Source organism: Neovison vison, chromosome 4, assembly GCF_020171115.1.
Source record: "Neovison vison isolate M4711 chromosome 4, ASM_NN_V1, whole genome shotgun sequence".
NCBI lineage: Eukaryota > Metazoa > Chordata > Mammalia > Carnivora > Mustelidae > Neogale > Neogale vison.
Genome location: NC_058094.1, coordinates 40,070,912 through 40,089,309, shown reverse-complemented (window position 1 = coordinate 40,089,309; position 18,398 = coordinate 40,070,912). Strand labels below are relative to the sequence as shown.

General features: G+C 45.2%; 1 protein-coding gene across 1 annotated transcript in view; it reads left to right on the top strand.

Moving 5' to 3' along the window:
* Positions 1-18,398, top strand: part of SDC2 (syndecan 2) — a 103,364-nt gene that overhangs the window by 82,819 nt on the left and 2,147 nt on the right. The window contains exons 2-4 of the mRNA XM_044245248.1: positions 6,977-7,088; positions 13,215-13,348; positions 18,235-18,370. Of these exons, the coding sequence (XP_044101183.1) occupies positions 6,977-7,088; positions 13,215-13,348; positions 18,235-18,370 (382 nt within the window). The remainder of the gene's footprint in view (positions 1-6,976; positions 7,089-13,214; positions 13,349-18,234; positions 18,371-18,398) is intronic.

Sequence of the window (18,398 nt, the reverse complement as noted above, 5' to 3'; positions counted from 1 at the left end):
CCAGGTCCGTGGGATCATGACCCGAGCTGAAGACAGAGGCTTTAAACCCACAGAGCCACCCAGGTGCTCCCCCAATTTTTTTTTTTTTTAATTTGCCATTTTTATAGGTAGCCCTGACTAGTCCTCCTCCTCCCTCATGCTTCGTACCTACATGCGATTCTTTTTTCATGAAACCGAATGTGTTTTGTTTTGTTTTTTTTTTCAGAATTTGGATTTATTTTTCCCAATATGTGCAAATAGATAATTTAGAGGCATACCTTGTTTCATTTTGCTTTTTGCAGGTATTGTGTTTTGGTTCTTGTTTGTTTGTTTTTTTAACAAATTGAAGGTTTGCCCCAACCCTGCATCAAGCAAGCTTGTCAGCGGCATTTTTTCTCCAACAGCATTTGCTCACTTGGTGTTCCTGTCACATTTTGGTAATTCTTGGAGTCTTTCATACTTTTCATTATTATACTTGTTACAGTGATCAGTGATTACAACTCACTGAAAGCTTGCATGATAATTAGCATTTTTTAGCAATGTTTTATAATTAAGTTACGTAGATCGGTTTTTTTGGATATAATGCTATTGCCACTTAAACCAAACCTGCCATATTTCTGAGGCATGCCTGTAAATCCATTCCCCACTTTATGGAAGGTACCCTAAAGTGTTTCTTCAAAGGCTTTAGGGGTTCCTGGGTGGCTCAGTTAAGCGTCTGACTCTTGATTTCAGATCAGGTTATGATCTCAGGGTCCTGAGAAGTAGCCACGCATTGGGCTCCCCACTCAGCGGGGGAGTCTGATTCTCTCCCTCTCCCTCTTTGCCCCTCTCCCGACTTGTGCACTCAAGCAGGTGCCTGCGCTCTCTCTCTCTCTCTCTCTCAAATCTTTAAAAAAAGAAAAAGTAAAACACTTTTAGCTTTCTTAAGTAAAGAATTTATCAATTTTCTTTCACATATGACCTCACCTTTGACCTTGGCTTTTGTATGTATTTTATACAGGATGTTAGAGTAAGCCTGGGATTGTGATAAGGTACCAGGTAGTTGGCTGTAAACAAACCCTTAAAATACGTGCTTGTAAATACAACAGTGTTTGCTTATAAGCTTACATAACCAGCAAAGGTCACGTATTCAAGGACAACAGTATCTTTTTCCAACAATAAACATAGGGCCCTTTTCTTCTGTTACCTCTTTGGTTGGGATGGGATAGTTGGTAGAGAGGAAGGTATTACTGAAAGGAGTGGCCGTTGATACTCATGACTCCAGGCATCCTTCATATGGGGAACTTAGCAGACATGAGGCAGAGAAGGAACTTTTAAGCTAGAACTCTGACTCTTAATGTAGATTTTTTTCCCTATCTAGGATGCCAAGAATGCTAATTCTGAAAGATGTTAAATAGGTATCCTGAAGGGAGAATTTCCATGGCCAGAGTTTGTAAGTGCTGGAACCAGCAGGTCAATGTGACTCTATTGCAGTTCTTTTGGGGACCTTTATGATGATGAGCTGTGACTCACAGGAAGAGCAGGCAGGGAAGTAGTCACAGCGTGGCCAGCACTCTCAATGAGCATACATTTTGAAGTTCAGACTTCGATATGAATTCTGCTCCCCCCTTCTGATCTGTATGTTTTTTGGGCAAGCCTCAGTTCCTTGGTCTGCATTGGAGATTGCTGAGATGACTACATGTGCCAGTGCTTATAAAACACTTAGCACAAAATGCCTGGCACATAATAAACACTTAACAGTTAGCTACAACTAATCCTTTGGAACTCCAGGCTGAATGGCTCTGATATCTTCATGTTCTGGGGAATTACATTGTAGCAGAAAGAGCCCAGAATTAAGTGTCCAGAGTCCTGGGCTCAAGTTTGAACACCAACTCGACAGGATGATTTTAAACTGTTTTGCTCTGTTTCTTCACTTTTGAAATAAACAGGGGATCTTGATGGCTGTGATGTCCAGTCAAGCTTTAAGATTAATGTTCCTTTGGGCTTTACCTAAGCCAGAATTGTCAAGTTCATCTGAAGGACACATGTGTCATCTCTGAATGACTATATGGGTGGAAATTTTAGGTAATTATTATTTATTTGTAGTGTATGTTAGCTAGTAACAAGGTAGTTTACTAAGTCATCTCTGGAAAGATAAGCTAAAATTATAGCCAGTTTGACTGACACTTTGTAATCACCATAAAAATTAATATACATTTCAGTCCAAATCAGGACTAGACATGCCTTTATTCTAAAACTAAGAACATCGTGTAGTGTTTGTCTTCTATGATGTGGTCCAGAATGTAATATTAGGCCACATGAATATTTTGTTTTTATATCCAAAGGGTGATTTTCTGAAGGTCAGTTGCAGGGATGTCTGGTGTCCATAAATAGTTAGATTTTCTACTTTCTGACTTTGTTATTAACCTAAGTTAAAAGCGTAGAGTGAATTTAACACCTGCTGCTTTGAGCTTTAATTATCTTGACCACTGTTTATCGCTTGCACTAGTTTAAGGCAGTCAGAGGACATTCATCTAGTAGATAAGGCAGTGTATCTTTCAAGGAAGACCTCAGATTCCTAAATAACTGATTTCCACACTGGCAGTTTGAAACAATATTTGTTTGAGGTTTACTTTATCTACGGACTACGTTGGTTTGTACAGTTGCTGTCTCATAGACAGACAGGTTAGGGATGGCACTAAAGCCAAGATCGGTGCATGGGTCTTTTATGCTGTTACATTGAATTAACGTTCCTCTCTTCATTTATATTACAGATTCCATAAGAGTTTGGTCTAAATCATTCTCTCAAAATACTGGTTTTCATCATCCTCAAGTCTGTAAAGCCTGGATCACCATTGCTTGCCTCAATTTTCCATCCTGAAAGGAGTTTATTTCCATGCAGAGGTCTTACATAAAGGAAATTGGTGTGACCAGGTCCCTTGAGTTTGTCGTGGAGACTGGGGTTTGGGTAGAGGAAGTGGCAGCAGCCGACACCGGAAGTGCCGGTGAGACCCTCGCGTGAAAGCACTTTCAAAGCTGAGGACTTTTAATTTCATCCTGTAGGTGACAGAGAACCAACAGTAGGTTTTTAGCTGAGGTGATATATGGTGGCATTTAAGAAGTATGGTCTCAAACTTAAAGACTTAGCCAGTGGCCAAGTAAGGAGACCTTGGGAATTCATGGTCCAGGCCCAACATGGTGTGGTTGCTGCAGTTTGGGGGCTAGAGAAGGAGGGGAGCAGTTAGGGTAGAAGCAGGTGCTTTGAGGCATTGTGGGATACCAGACTGAGGCAGTTTGCACTGCCGCCTCCTCAGAGGCAATTAATTTAGTGCTTTCCAGGTCCTGTGGCTGAAGGTGGTGTGAAGCGTCAGCCTTTACCTTGGTTTGCAGGAGATTTTCCTCCTCGCTATACCTAGTAGCTTTCCACAACTTCCCTCTGCTCTCCTGGATTCACATCTTGCATCAGCCAAGGGGGACAAGGTCTGAAAAACCAGCTCTATTTTCCTTCCAGCTCGTACTCAGCCCTGTTAGCTAACAGTATTGGCACAGCCTCACAGAAAGGGTCGGTCCCAAATTAAACAACATCGTTATGAAATCCTCTAGTTGGCCTGCTGCTCAAGGCTGCCGGGCTGTGCCTGTGTGAATGTTCTCCCCGTTCCCTCAGTCCAGTGGCTCTGTCTCATTGAGCAAGAGGGTGCTCAGAGTGTGTCCTGGGGTTTTCTGCTTAGCGAGGCAGGCCACACTCGGCTAGGTGTAAAAGCAGGAGTCTTGAGTCACCCCTCTCCATGGCTTTCGTATCTTGCCGCAGGGGAGTGTTTGTGCATAATCCATTTCTCTCTCCAGGCATGGCGAGTGCAGAAATTCAGCCCAGAATGTGGTACCCCCACCAAAGGCATTTGTCATATTTGGAAAGGCCTTTTTTTTATTTAAAGGAAAGACAGTGGAGGTATTCTTTGAGCATTGTCTGCTGCAGGGTGAAAAAGGGCCCAGCTTGTTACGATATTAGACTCTGTGGAAGGATTTTGGTAATTCCTCCTCTGTGCTGGGTGCCCCTGACGTCAGAGCAGGAGATAACTGTGGGTCTGATGTAACAATTATTTGCATGACACTGGAGGATGGAGGAGCCACGTACCTCTAGTCACCCTCGAACCCATGAAACTTCCTGTCCTCTCCGCAGCCATGCTGGAGCCCGGTAGACCCTGACTGGCTGAGGGCAAGCCAGTGTTTCCCGACACACCCGCGCTTCTTCCCTGAGTCCTGTAGCTGCTCAGACCGGACAGCTTTGTCAGAGGGTTGTCCTGTGGAAGTCCGTTGCTTGTCAGGCCTACCCAAGTGGTTGGACTTTGCGGCGGCCAGAATTCCCTGGGAGTTGTGTTTGGCCCCGCTGCCTGTCTGTCATGACAGATGTGTCAGAACCGACAACGGACTCACCTAATGAAAAGAAATTCAGTTTACCTGTAGGGATTAAAATATCTTCGTGTTACCACGCCACCTCCAACATCTTGGACAGAGCCAAGAGGAAAATGAAGTCAATGTTAAGAAAAGACAAATAGGTTTCTCATATGTTAAAAGATACTTTGACTTACGTCTTAGACTCTAGGTTATTTAAGATGATGTGATGCAATGCGTAGGGGAGGTTTGGGGCAGACCATCTCCCAGGCTTAGAATGGAGAGATCTTAACTGTAGGAATCCTGGAGGTCCCTGCCATCTGTTGACTCTGAAACCCAAGTCAAAGGCCTGTTTGTTTTAGGCAATCTCAATCAGTTGACAAATATTTATTGAGTAGCCATGCACTTTGAGAGAGGCAGGGAGCATGCTAGGTCATTGAAGACTGGCCTTCAGCAAGTTGTACCCAGCTGAGGGGCAAGAGAAAATACACATGAAACGATGAGAAATAACAGTAGGTATTTAGGGCTCAAACTGTTCATGCGCTATAAAGTCCAAAATCGCAGTGTACAACTACAGGACCTCCAGGGACTGGGGATGTCAGAGCCTATTTCCTAGGCAGGATTTGAGAGCAAGAATGAGACGGTCCCCCAGATGACCGTCATGGGACAGAGTTTAACATAAGCAGGACTGATAGTGCATTCCAGCGCTAGCCCCAACAGCCCAAACAGCATTTACTGAGCACCTACTATATATCTACACTAAGTACTGTGATTGCGGGGAGCGGGGGTCATTAGAGGGGAGGTACAGTCCTTGCCCTCAGAGCGGCGGGGAGTTGGCGAGGGGTCAGTTAAGTTTACTGTTGAGCTGCAGAACCATCCTGATGTGGTTCACGAGCTTTGGGACTTACTGCCTGGAAGGGTGACGATAACCTTGGAAACCCGTGTGATGCAGGATGGCCTCCGATCGCAGAGGTCAGCTCTGACCATTCTAGCAGAAAACTGCCACCAGGCTCTTGGCTCAGGGTGGTCCCTCGATGCCTGCCAGCCACTGGAGAACCAGCCCTAAGGATCTCCGTGCTCAACGTGCTAGTGAAGCTCACACAAAGGAAGCTTCCGTGCTTTTCTGCCGGTTGGCACCGAGGCCCTGTGGAGAACACGGGCTCAGGTTTATGTGGCTTCGCTTCTCTAAGCAGCTGCTGAAACCCGAGAGAATAAAGGAAGGCTGTTGGGGAGAGCTGGACCCGTCTGTCTTCCCAGGAAGGTTCCAGTCACGGCGACCGCTGGAACAAGAGAGTTTTATTTTCAGAGGAAATCTAATGAGAGCCAATGTAGTAAGGGAGACTTTTTATAATTCGTCTTAGGAGCAAACATTCAGTTTTATTAATATTTAAAAATAGGACAATAATGAGTGTTGCCTGTTTTTGAACGCAAATGTTTAGAATCTGACTCTCTGCTTGGTTTCTGGGTTTTCCTGAGATACTGGTGGGGAAAATACCAATTTACTAAAACCAATTTTAAAAAAAAAATGAGGGGCACCTGGGTGGCTCAGTGGTTTAAGCCTCTGCCTTCTCAGGTCATCATGATCTCAGGGTCCTGAAATCGAGCCCCGCATCAGGCTCTCTGCTCGGCAGGGACCTGCTTCCCTCTCTCCCTCTGCCTGCCTCTCTGCCTGCTTGGGATCGCTCTCTGTCAGATAAATAAATAAAATTGTTTAAAAAAAAAATGATTATGTCTACTCTGCCTTCCATTCATGTGAGTTACTCTTCTGGCCAGGATGAAGTTGAATTTTAATACAAAAACGCTTACTGAAGAGCTCAGAAGCTGTGAAGCTGGCCTACTTCGAGAATGATCCCTCTCCATATGAAGTGTGTGATTTGCTGGTTCCAAGTGCCAGTAATATAAAAAGAATGTGCTCGTGTGGCTTTATCTGCATTTGTCATTAAGGCTCTGCTAAGCCAGTGAACCCTAGACATGGGCTCCGGGAGGGCTTTGGCTCTTGTCAGAGGAGCTCCCTGGGGACTGCTGCCTGCAGGGTGCCCTCCCGCCTGGCGTCTGCACGGTCTGGGCTGCCGGGACTCCTGGGGAGCTCTTAGCCACAGTGACAAAGCCCTGAGCATGGCCAGGCCTGCAGACGTTTGGTGGGCCTTGATGGCTCCCTGGGTGATTTGGCCTGAGTGTGGGTAATACTGTTGTATTCATCCCCAAGAAAGTCTTAAATAATCTGGGTGTTTGGTAGTTCTCCAGCAAGGGAGCCCCACAATGACCTTGTGACAGAGAGAATGCCTGAGCTGGCTTTATAACTAGCATTGGGACCACTGAAACTCAGACAGGTTTAGTGGAATATAATGAAATAAGCCCCTGATAGGTGCTTAGGTCTCTGAGCTGTTTCTTTCTCCTGGATTAGGCTATGGAAGCTTCCCTTGGGGGCGAGAGGTTTGCCTGTGGTCAGCCGGGGACTTGGTCTGCGTTATCAGGATGTCCTCAGGAAGCGGAGGGGCCGGAAATGTGGGTTCGGAGGGCTGGAGGAGACAAGGGGTAGTCACTGTGGCATAAACCTGAATGGTAAGCTTAAAACGAACGTGTTTCTGGATCTCTCACCATCCTGAATCCCTTCTCGTTCTTTTCTCAGAGAGCAGAGCTGACCTCTGATAAAGACATGTACCTCGACAACAGCTCCATCGAAGACGCTTCGGGAGTTTATCCTATCGATGATGACGACTATGCTTCTGCATCAGGTTCAGGTAAAGCTGGCTCCTGCCGGGAGCGCTTCTGTTCTTCATGCTGGCGTGTGCGCACACACGTGCACATGCACACGCACACGCACACGCACTCCTGGGGCTTATTTCAAGGAGGCCGGCAGGATGCATGGTGGGTAAGGACATACCTCGGGAGCCAGAATGCCTGGATATATTCTAATATTCTAGCGTCCGTCACTGAAGCTGTGAGGTCTCGGGACTGTGTTGGACTTGGCTGAGTCTCCGTTTCTGCGCTCATACAATGGAAAGTAGTGATAGTCTCTGTCATCTAGGTTGTTGCGAGGCTCAAAGGGGTTAACACCTCTTGAGCTCTTAGAGTTTGGTGCTTGGCAGGTAGTCCTTGTTCTGTTAACATTAGTTTTAATTTTATTACGAAGGCTTTCAGAGAGATAAAAGTGGAAAGCCACCCTTAAAGAAATCCCTCAGACATGAGTTTCTTGAAGTCACCAACCCAGCGTTCCAGAGTATGCGTGGAACCAAAAAGAGTTGTGCTGGCTTACTCAAGAGGAGGAGGGAGAATGTATCAGCCCAGCAAAATGAGGATACAGTGATATCCTCGTTCCCCTAGTATATCTGTAATCTATGACCTCAGTAATGCTGGATGACAAAACGTTCCAAAATGTACCAGCTAAAAACAACAGCTGTTCGTTAGCTTATTATTCTGAGGATGGCAGTGTAGGCTGGGCTAACTGGACCCCCTTGCATGTTCATGGTCCTCTGTAGGCTGGGTTTGCGGCTTTACTGATGTTGGTTGCGCTCTGTCCCAGCTCTGGGCAGACTTGGCTTTGGTGTGCACAGTCTCTTCCTTCTCTAGCAGCCAGCCATTTGTTGAAGGAAGGATGCAGAGATCATAAGAGAGCACATGGAAGTGTGCAAAGCCTCTTGCACACTAGGCTTAGAATTGGCACAGCAACCCTACCACACTTTATTAGTCAAGAGCAGGTCACAGGCAGCCCAGACTCCGAGTCTTTTTTAAGATTTTATTTATCCATTTGACAGAAGAGAGAGACAGGGAGAGGGAACACAAGCAGCGGGAGTGGGAGAGGGAAAGCAGGGAGCCCGACGCAGGGCTCAATCACAGAACCCTGGGATCATGATCTGAGCTGAAGGCAGATGCTTAACAACTGAGGCCACTCAGGTGCCCCCCAGACTCTAAGTCTTGAGGAAAGGATGTACAAACTCATGTTACGGAGGATATGGACACAAGGTGGGGGGAGTAAAGAATTCTGGCATTCCTGCAATCTACCACACGTGAAATATATCACCTGTACCAGGAATGCCCGCCCTGCCACCCCAATAAGTGAAAAGGAAGAAAATCTTGTGCATATATTCAGCAAATAATCAAGTCAGAAATTTGAGGTCAGGAGTGTGCTAGGAAAGTCTTATCCAGGACCTCTCTTGCTTGGTTTTCACTGTAGATTCAACAGATGGTAAAAGTTACGCTGAACGTAGATGTCCGAAATCAGACTGGCCTGAGCTTCAGGATGACCCAGAGCAGACTGAAATCCATTGTTGAGGTCTACCTGTATAGAAGTGAGTGTTTTAAGTTGGAAACCAGCAAGTCAGAAAGACGGGAGAGGTAGTGGCTGACCTAGTAACAGTGAGCTTACGGTGCAATTTGAATGTAAAAATAGCCCTAGATTTTCTTGGGGAAGTGATATATACCACACATGCAGAATAAGTGTGGAAAGAGTTGTTCTCCATAGCCCACAGCGCTATTAATATCTTTCACTCTTGGCACCTCTTTTTTTCCTTTAGCACCTCAAAAGTGCTTTGTAACTATCTTCAAAATGTCCCAAGAGATAATAAATATGGACCCCTTTTTCCCCCCATTTCATAGATCTTAGAATCCAAGAGTTGTTAGATCTGCAGACTTTGCCCAAGTCATTTTCCTGACTTCTGCCACGATTGTCCTGAAGTTTAATAGAAAGAAAGCTGGTACATCGTCCGGCTTTTCTGCCACTGGTGCAGGTGAAAGGACTTTGGAATGGGTCATTTGAAATCGAGAATACGCTAATCAGATAGAGCGAAGCCTTCACTGAGATCCACATTGCTTTTGCCTTGGCTCCAGCTCTGGGCAGAGCATTGCAGCAAAGAAGTGCATCATTCTAGACTTTGGAGACCCCCTGGCACTGCTTAAAGATATACTGATTCACAGCTTAACGGTAGTAGTTCTAGTTGTAACTAGAATTCGTAAAGCCTGTACTGTGTCTGTTGTTACACTTCGAACATCTCTATAAGGACAGATTGTTACCCTCTTCAGTCTTCATGTGGGAAAGCCCAAGACACGGAGAGATTGAGTAATTTGCCTCAGATCACACTGTCGGAGAGTAATGGAGCTGGGCTAAGGGCTGGGGAGTCAGACTCGAGAGTTCCTTTTTCCTCCTTTGTTGACCTGCCTCGTATGTCATAATAAGTTACTCTAGAATTAGGGCACCCTGGCTAGCTGATGCCTAGTCCCAGCTGGAAACTGGGATTCCTCGGGGTTTTGGCTAGTGTGCCCTCTGTCCTCACTCCTATTTTAGCTGTCTAATGGGAAAGCAAATGGACTGGAGAAAAATGGTCAGAGGCCTAGAGGGTACTTCACAGGTGAGGAGATGGGCCATGATATTGGTGGACTCAAGAATGGACATTAATGAATATGAACACTCCAGCCATTCATTGTATGCCAGACTTACACCATCTTCTTGGGACATAGGGAGGAAAAGGACTTTGGTCCCTGTCTTCAAGGGACCAAGAGACTGAGAGAAATGCAGAAATGAGAAAAAATAATTGCACCACAATGTCCTGAGTGACGTAATATGGAGAGTGCTGTACAACAAAAATTTGAGTTAAACATAGAGTTCTGGTTAAAAATGGTGGATGGAACACACGTACTTTCCAATGCCCAACTAAGCTGTCAATAAAGGAATTGGTCCTAAACTCACAAGGACACATAAAACAGGAGAGGAGACCAAAGCCATGATGTGTTGAAGGCTGGGAAGCAGATGGTCTTGTAATGGAGAGAGAGGGGATGATGTTGATTCTGGGCAAGATGGCGTCAGCAGCAATTTCCCAGTTGGAAACAGGCTCCGGGGTGGGATGTCTCAGGCCAGGGGGAACAAGGAGAGCTTGCAAGTCAGGGATGATGGAGATATGATCCTGGGGGCTCCCAGGTCTCTGGTTTGGGCAGGGGGGCCATCTATTTGAATAAAAATGATAAATACAGTAGAAGAACTAGCCAAGGCAGATCACTCCTCTGTCTCTGATGGAAGAAGGCTAGCTTGACGGAATTGTCGACCTTACAAAAATCTCTTCTCTCTCACAACAGAGCCTCCTACTTTGGTGATTCGTATTTGTAACTGTTATGAACGAAGGGCGTCTTGAAAGCCCTTAATGGACAATTTTTCATTTGGCATTGGCAAAAATCTTTTGTAAGGAAATGATTCATTGCAGGAACAAATCAAGCGTATTATGTGTAAGACTTTGATAGAAAATCAGGTGGGCCGATAGAAAAGAGCAGTGTGTTTCTGGAGCCGTCATTGTTAGTGATGTATTTACATACTGCTATTTTATGTGTACAGTGCTTTCTGATATCTGTCACATGCAGACGTCTAAGAGTGAGTTATCCCCATTTTACACCTGAAAACACTAAGACTTCCAACATTTCTAGCCCAAAGTCACACAGCTAAATATGTCGGAACCAGTACTGGACTTGTTTTTAATGCCAAATCCTGTGTTTATTTCTTCTCTGAGGATGAGTATACGTGCTCAAGTTAAAGGAGAGAGTTGATAGAATATTTTTAAAAATGTGACTTTAAACAGAAATAAAAGCAACACAGTCACAGCTCTTGCCCTGTTTCTAGCATGTTACCTCTTCTGCACTGCTTTATTACGTTGCCTGATTCTGTGAGGAATTCGGAGGTATTCATTACTCGTTCCTGTCTGAGGAAGCGGGTTAGTTTGAGGTAGAGAGTTTGAGTTGTTATACGTTTGACAAATGATCACTTAAAAAAAAATGTTGTATTTGAATGTGAGAAATTCTCAGATGCTATTCTGGTGGTCAAAAGGCCAAAAGGAAAAAATAGTGTCCAGGTGGCAGTTGGTGGTTAGTCACTGTTGAACAAATACTGGATCAGAGCCTGTATGTGCTGGGGAGTCTGTCAGGCACTCAGAGAGCAAACCAGAGCAAAACAGAGGCTTCAGAGAGGCCAGAGCCTTACGGACCTTCCAGTCTCATTATGGGGGGGTCGTGTGGGGGAGATGACTACTTCATTCAGTAGCCTAGAAATAAATACATGATTACACATCTGTGGTAAATGTACTTCAGCTAAGAAAGCCAGTTAACAGAGGACTGTATAATATGGAAGGGAGAACAAAATGGGGAATGACCATTGTGCTGAAGTCTAGAGGTGAATGAGGACTTGGTCAGGTGAGGGCTTCCAACAGGCCATCAGGGAACAGACGAGAGGGGAAAGTGATGCTCAAGGAAGCTAGAAAGTCAAACATGAGTTCTGGTTAAAAATGGTAGATGGAACACACATACTTTCCAATGCCCAACCAGGTCCAGCCAGGGCTGGACCATGCAGGGCTGGACTGAGGCATTTTCTTTTCATCTCAGGAGCAGTGGGGTACCGTTGTAATGGTTTTAAACAGAAGGGTGATGGGGTCACAGCTGGTCTGTGGGCAGTGGACTGAGAGGGGGCTCTTGGGAAGAAGGCAGGTCTGGTGGCTTATGGATAGATCACAGTGGAGTGGATCAGGCTGATGGTTCTGGAACTGTGGAAAGGTGGTGGGATGAAGACCTATTAAAGTAAAATCCGAACTAAGGTGATCAGTTCAAGGTGGGGTAAGGAAGAAGTCAGGGTTGTGATTTATAAGACTGGAGGGTTCCGTCCACTGCCAGGTAACACAGGTTGACAACCATGTTTGTGGGAGGATGGGGGTGAGGGGTGGGGGGGGGAGAGGAGATTTTGAGCTCTGTTTTGAACATTGAGAGGTGCACAAGCAGGCCAGTGGCATATGTAGGTCTCCATTTCAGAGAAGTGTTAATTAAGCTAATGTTACAAACTTTGGTTTCCTTTGTATTTAGATAGTAATTGAAGCCAGGAGTGTGAGGGAGGGAGAAAAGGGTAGAGTAAGAAACAGCCTAGGGCAGAACCTTAAGGGACTCTGATATCTTACATCCAGGTCAAAAGAGAATGAGCTGAAGGCAGAGGCTTTGACCACTGGATCAAGTCCCGCATCGGGCTCTCTGCTGAGCAGGGAGCCTGCCTCCTTCCCCCTCTTTCTTTTCTCTCTGCCTGCCTCTCTGCCTACTTGTGATCTCTGTCTGTCGAAAAATAAATAAATAAATCTTTTAAAAAAGAGAGAGAGAGAGAGAGAATGAGCCTGCAAAGGACACTTAGAAGAGTAGCCCAAGAGGTATAGGGGGAAACTGTGACGTCAAAGTTCTAGAAGCCCAAAGAACATATGAAGAAGGAGATGATCATTGACCAGTGTCCAGTGGTGCGAGGGGGGTCCCGTTAGAGGAGAGCCACTCTGGAAAACGGCTTTGGATATGGCAGCACAGAGGACATCAGTAACCTCATTGACAAATGTCACCGATAGCATGATGACATGGGAAATCTGACTAGAAGGAGGCCAGCAGATTGGATTGCTGGTGAGGAAGGGAGCTCTCGTGAGGATCCACCATGCCACTGGAAAAGTCTGGCTATAAAATAGGGGAGAGAGAGGGCAGCCATTCCCCTCAGAGAATAAAGGGTCTACCGCAGGAGAATCTGCCTTTCTTATCGTTATGTCGTGTTTGAAAATGAGAAATGTAGCGTATTTCAGCATAGGACAGGAAGAAATCTTGTGGGCAGGAGAGATTTGAACATGGAAGTAAAAGAAGAGCTCCTTGAGAGCATTGGGGATGGTATTACAGAAAAACACCAAGCTGCCCGCAGATCACTCTGAAATCACCTTGTCGCAGTGGAAGCTGCGGGAAGGTTAGTGTGGGATCCTTGGGGAGTGGGTGGTTTGGAAGCACCTGACCCTGTCCGCGTCCACCCCGCACAGCACTCTCTGCTCATGGAGAAACCTATGTTGGGATTCCTGTGCTCCGCTCACCTTTGCCTGTTTTTTTCCCAGGAGCTGATGAGGATGTAGAGAGCCCAGAGCTGACAACATCCCGACTACTTCCAAAGATAGGGTTCACGAGTGCTGTTCCGAAAGTGGAAACCACGACACTGAAGATACAGAACAAGATACCTGCTCAGACGAAGGTGTGTTTGTTTTGCATTGCGTTAGCAGGTTCTTGTAAATGATTTTTTAAATTGCCCAGAATGTTCCTTTTGGGATGCCCCATTTAAAATGGTGTCAGGATGCATGGTCTTTTCATTATATTGCTGTGAATGGCTCTTCCTTGCTCTCCATGATCGTTTTGACATTTACCCACCTACTACTTCGTTGTTTTTGTCAGAACCATACAATATGTAGCCTTTTGAGACTGGCTTCTTTCTTTGAGCAATACACATTTAAGGTTCCTCCATTTAAGGTTCCTTCATGTCTCTTCCTAGCTTGGGAGGTCCTTCTTCCTACTGCTTTTATCATCCAGGCCCAGTTTATATGTGGGTATCTTTTATAGGATGCTCCTTCTAGAAGGATCTCACAGCCCAGTTAAGAAACAAAATGTTTTCTGTTTATTTGGGCTTCAGCCAAGAAAATTTGTTTTCATTTCATAAAGAATTTATTCTGAGTTTAAACCATTGTGAACTTTTATGTGTGCTAAAACGGGTTATGGAATAAGGACACTCCAGGTACCTGTCTCATTATTTCTGAACGTCTCCCTTAGGCCTATCATCAGTGGCCTACAGACTTTGCCCTCTTTCAGTGATAATGATGCCTGTGGTTACATCCCAGTATATTCATTTTGAGAGCTGAGTTATTAAGAAATAAGCTCTTTGGGTTTAGAACACAGCAAAATTACTAGCTAGTGAAAACTATGAAGACAGGTGATTTTGGCTGTGTAGTCATGATATTGTAATTAGTTGACCAGTCACTACTGGGTGAGCTATTGAAGTTGGAAAATGCAAATGAAAGTCTGAAGAAGGGGTGCCTGGGTGGTTCAGTGGTTCAGTCTGGCTCTTGATTTCAGCTCAAGATTTTAGGGTCCTGGGATCAAGGCCCATGGCAGGCTCGGTGCTCATCATGATGTCTGCTTGTCACTCTCCCTCTGTCCCTCCCCTGCTCTGTGTGCTGTCCCTCATGCACACTCTCCCAGATAAATATAATCTTTTTTTAAAAATGTCTGAAGAAGGTCTAGGCTTCAAATCCTGCATCTGGTCAAATTTCTTATCTCTCTGAGCCGTTCCTCATGGGTCCTTGAGAGGATTAATTGTGGGTGCATAGAGCATGTCACCTGAGACCCAGTAAGCTGCAGAGACCAAGGCAGTTCACCAAACGAGTGCATATAACTGCAGTAGTAGGCTTTGTTGATGGTCCCAGGGTAGCGGGCTGGTTACGAAAACCCAGAAACACAAGTGTCCACTTTGAGAACTCACTCATCCTTTGGTTGGAAGTGAGACGCTGCCAGGTTTTCATAGGAGACAGGACATGGAAGGCCATCTCCTGTCGATAGCGACGTGTCTTCTCTGGAGGAAGAGGTGCCCCCCCAAAAAGGTAGGAACACATGGGGGCCATCGCACGCTTTCGTTTTCCTCCCTTTGTCAGAGGGCACTGGTTTTCCCTCCCAGCCCCAGTGTACCCCCAGGGCCTGTGAACAGGAGTATGAGGGACAGAGCTGCATATGTTTCCACAGAAGAGAAGGAGCCATGTTCTGTCCTCTGTAGCCCGGAGTGTGCTCTGCAGGGTTAAGATGGGCCAGTTCCTGTTGGTGGCAGACGAACTTCCGGGCCAGGTCATAGGGGAAAAGGAGAAGCTCTTTGAACCCGGAGGCAGATGTACCTCACATTTTCTGGCTCCACTCATGGTAGCTGCTCCATAAACATGTGAAGTTGAATGAATGAAAGAAGGATGGGAGAAGGGGAGAAATGAGAAGTAATGGGTGTTATTGATGGTTGGATGGGGAGAGGGTCCTCAAAAGTGTGCGGCAGTTATCATGTGTGGCCACTGAAGGACGCATTTGGCATTACCACAGTTTTGTTTGACCACTTGTGACTGAATCTCTTGAAGTCAGTGACCGTCAGGACCCAGTAGCTTGAGGCAGGAAACTCCATTTTGGCTTTCAGGGGTCAAGAGTTATATCCTAAGCAAAACCTAATGTGACAGTAGCATTCTGGTCAGTTGACAGGAATGGATTGAAAATGGATTTAAATTTTTAAAAATTGGCTTTAAGGAAGTAATTGCATGAGCTCTAGATAAAGAAGATAGATGTTTGGCAGATGAGCTCAGAAATTCAGAATCCCCAAACATTTTAACACATATTTATCTGCCTAGTATCATTTGTATTCAATGGAGTCATCATTCATCTCTTCATGAGAGGTTTATTAAATGCTGTTCATTATGTGTCAGACATTATTCTAGGTACTGATAATGATAATATTGATAGTGAATATTATTAAGTGATTTCATTTTCTATCTTATAGTTACATGGCGGTACAACTAAATTAAACATTGCCTCTAGGATGCCATTAACATAGACTGCTTTCGAATGGGTCTGACAGGGGCATCAGTGTCACTGTCACAGATATTCTGTCTAGTTTGTTGTAAATTTATGTGACAGAAATAAAAAGAACACGGTTGTTTGTTGAAGCAGAGCATTGGTTGCAGTCTTTGACTTCTGATACATTTCCACAGCATCAAAAACACCAGATATGGATGTGACAGATCTTTAATTGACTTCGTTTAATCATCTATGGTGCCTTTTTGTAATTTCATCTTGCACATACATACAAGAGCTAAGGTATTTCAGATTCGCTCTGTACTGTAGAAATCATTCTTCTTGGTCAAACCCTTGCTTCTGTACAATAAAGCGTTTCAGTGTAAAGAACGAATGTTGCATCCAGAGCACCTGGAAGCTTGTGCATGGATGGAATATCCCTATTCGTGCATGGTGACCCCAGCTCTGTGGAGACTGCCTGTCCCCAAAACCCACAGACCCCTGAAATGCAGAAGCAAAGTCAGAGGGAATTGTGTCAAGTCTCACAAATGACTGTAGAGACTCAGAAAATCTGAGGGGAATTCATGGGATTCATCATAGTAATGGGACACAAAGATGTGGCTAAGTTAAACTCAGTCTCTCATATCACAGTAGCTGCTATATCCATCTTCCTCACCACTGGAACTCGTTTACCCTTTTCCCTAGTGATAAGCCTGAGTAGCCACCTGGTTGAGTTTTTGCTTCCCTTTCCTAACTGCTGGGAGCAGTGCTCCTGAGCAGTGAAAAGGATATTACGAGAGAACCTAGAGAATCCATTCGCTCAGCTCTTGAGCAGTCTGTCCTTCCACCGTGCCAGTTAGTAACAAGTTTTCCGTGGGAAGAATGAAGAAAATGCAGGCAAAACGCTGCCAGTGAGCTTCTCTTTTCTGCTGTACTTTGGTTCACAAAGACCTGGGAAGACCTTTCATGTTTTCTTGTTTCAGTAATGTAGGTCGTAGTGAATAGGTGCATGCTGGGTGCGTGTTGTACAGAGGTGAAATAATTCTCCGCGGCCTGTGCTTTCTATAAGTCATGCCAGGTTGAGGTTTAAGGCAGTATAGGGTTTCTTGCAGTTTGGGGAAGCGTTGACAGACCTTCTTTATGCCACTTGATGATATGAATGCCATCTTCATTGGAAGCCCAGTGCTCTGTTCACTGAGGCCGGGACCCATGACCTAATATACTCCAGAATTCAAACAGAGCCACCTGGCCTGCCTGGTCTAGTTAGTGATCCTTCCTGGGAATACTTTCAGGCACTCCAGGAAGGTGAGGTCTTTTTATGTTTTTAACCCTCTAGGCTTGAGTAGCACGCTGACATTTTGGATGAACCCTGGCCTCCAGAAAGCAATCACTTGGCCACAGCATAGAGTCCTAATGAGAATGGACTTAGGTGTTTGTAGAAAGACTAGTAGAGCTGATAAGGGTTATTGTCCACACTGATTATTGCCAAGGGAGTTGACAATGTTTCCCTCAATAGTGTTGGTCAACGAAAACTTCAGCCTGATAGTTAAAGGTTGCTGTAAGAACATGGGTGTGATGTAATAAACACCTGAACAAGGCTGTGAAAATGGGAATCCAAGGAAGGCACTTTATTTGAGAGACTGGTGGAGGGCAAGTTGATAGGACTGTGACATGGCAAAACATACAATTTGAAATGTGCTCAAATAACTTTGGGGGTCCAAAAGAATAGCTGGTACGATTAATGGAAATAGAAAAGAAGGTTGATATTATTCAGTGATACAGCCAAGGGTTAGTGTCCTGCACAGTGCTGGGTGTTTGGGGTTAATGCTGACTGGAGATGAGCTTCTGAGAGTTGCCATCTTGGATTTGTCCTTTAGAATTGTGGAAAACCCAAGAACCTCACAGTGCCCTTCGTTAAATGGAGGTAGGCACCAAGGTGCAGGAAAGTGGTATGACTTGGTCAGGATCACATGGGAGCTGCTTCTAGAGCCCAGACCCCTGAAGTTCTGGTTCACTGAACTGAACTTACACTGAAGTTGTAAAAGTGAGTAGGTAGAGGGGAGCATTGCTGAGTAAGTCTGGAGGGCTACTGCACAGAGTTGGTAGCAGGAAGAGTCCTTGGAGAACACCTGGAGGGAGGGCCTGAAAGGAAGCTGTCATCATCACAGTGCCCGGTGTAGCAAAGAGATGAAGGAATAAGGAGAATTGGGACCATGTTCTTGGGTTGGCACAGCCAGAGAGAGCTGGAACCTGAAGTCAGAGGAGTGGTAAGAAAAGAGATCTTACGAAATGTTAACTAAAACAACATAACCTTGTCATTTGGATTCTCTCGAACTCGCTAAGCGGCCATCTTGCCTCTACCTGTGATGGTGTTTTGCAGAACCATGGAGAGCATGGTTCTACCCCAGGACTCACCCGTTGGTATAAACATCATAATTATTTCCCAAATTCATTGTTGGGGGAAAAAAAAGTAAACCCTGGAAATGTACTTCTGTTTTCTCTTCTTTCTAGCACATTAAAAATGATCTTTATAATCTTTTCTCTTATCAGTCACCTGAAGAAATTGATAAGGAAAAAGTTCCTCTCTCTGACTCAGAAAGGAAAATGGACCCTGCTGAAGAGGATACAAATGTGTATACTGAGAAGCACTCAGACAATCTGTTTAAACGAACAGAAGTCCTGGCAGGTGAGTAGCCCAGTGGGGACTTGGTGGG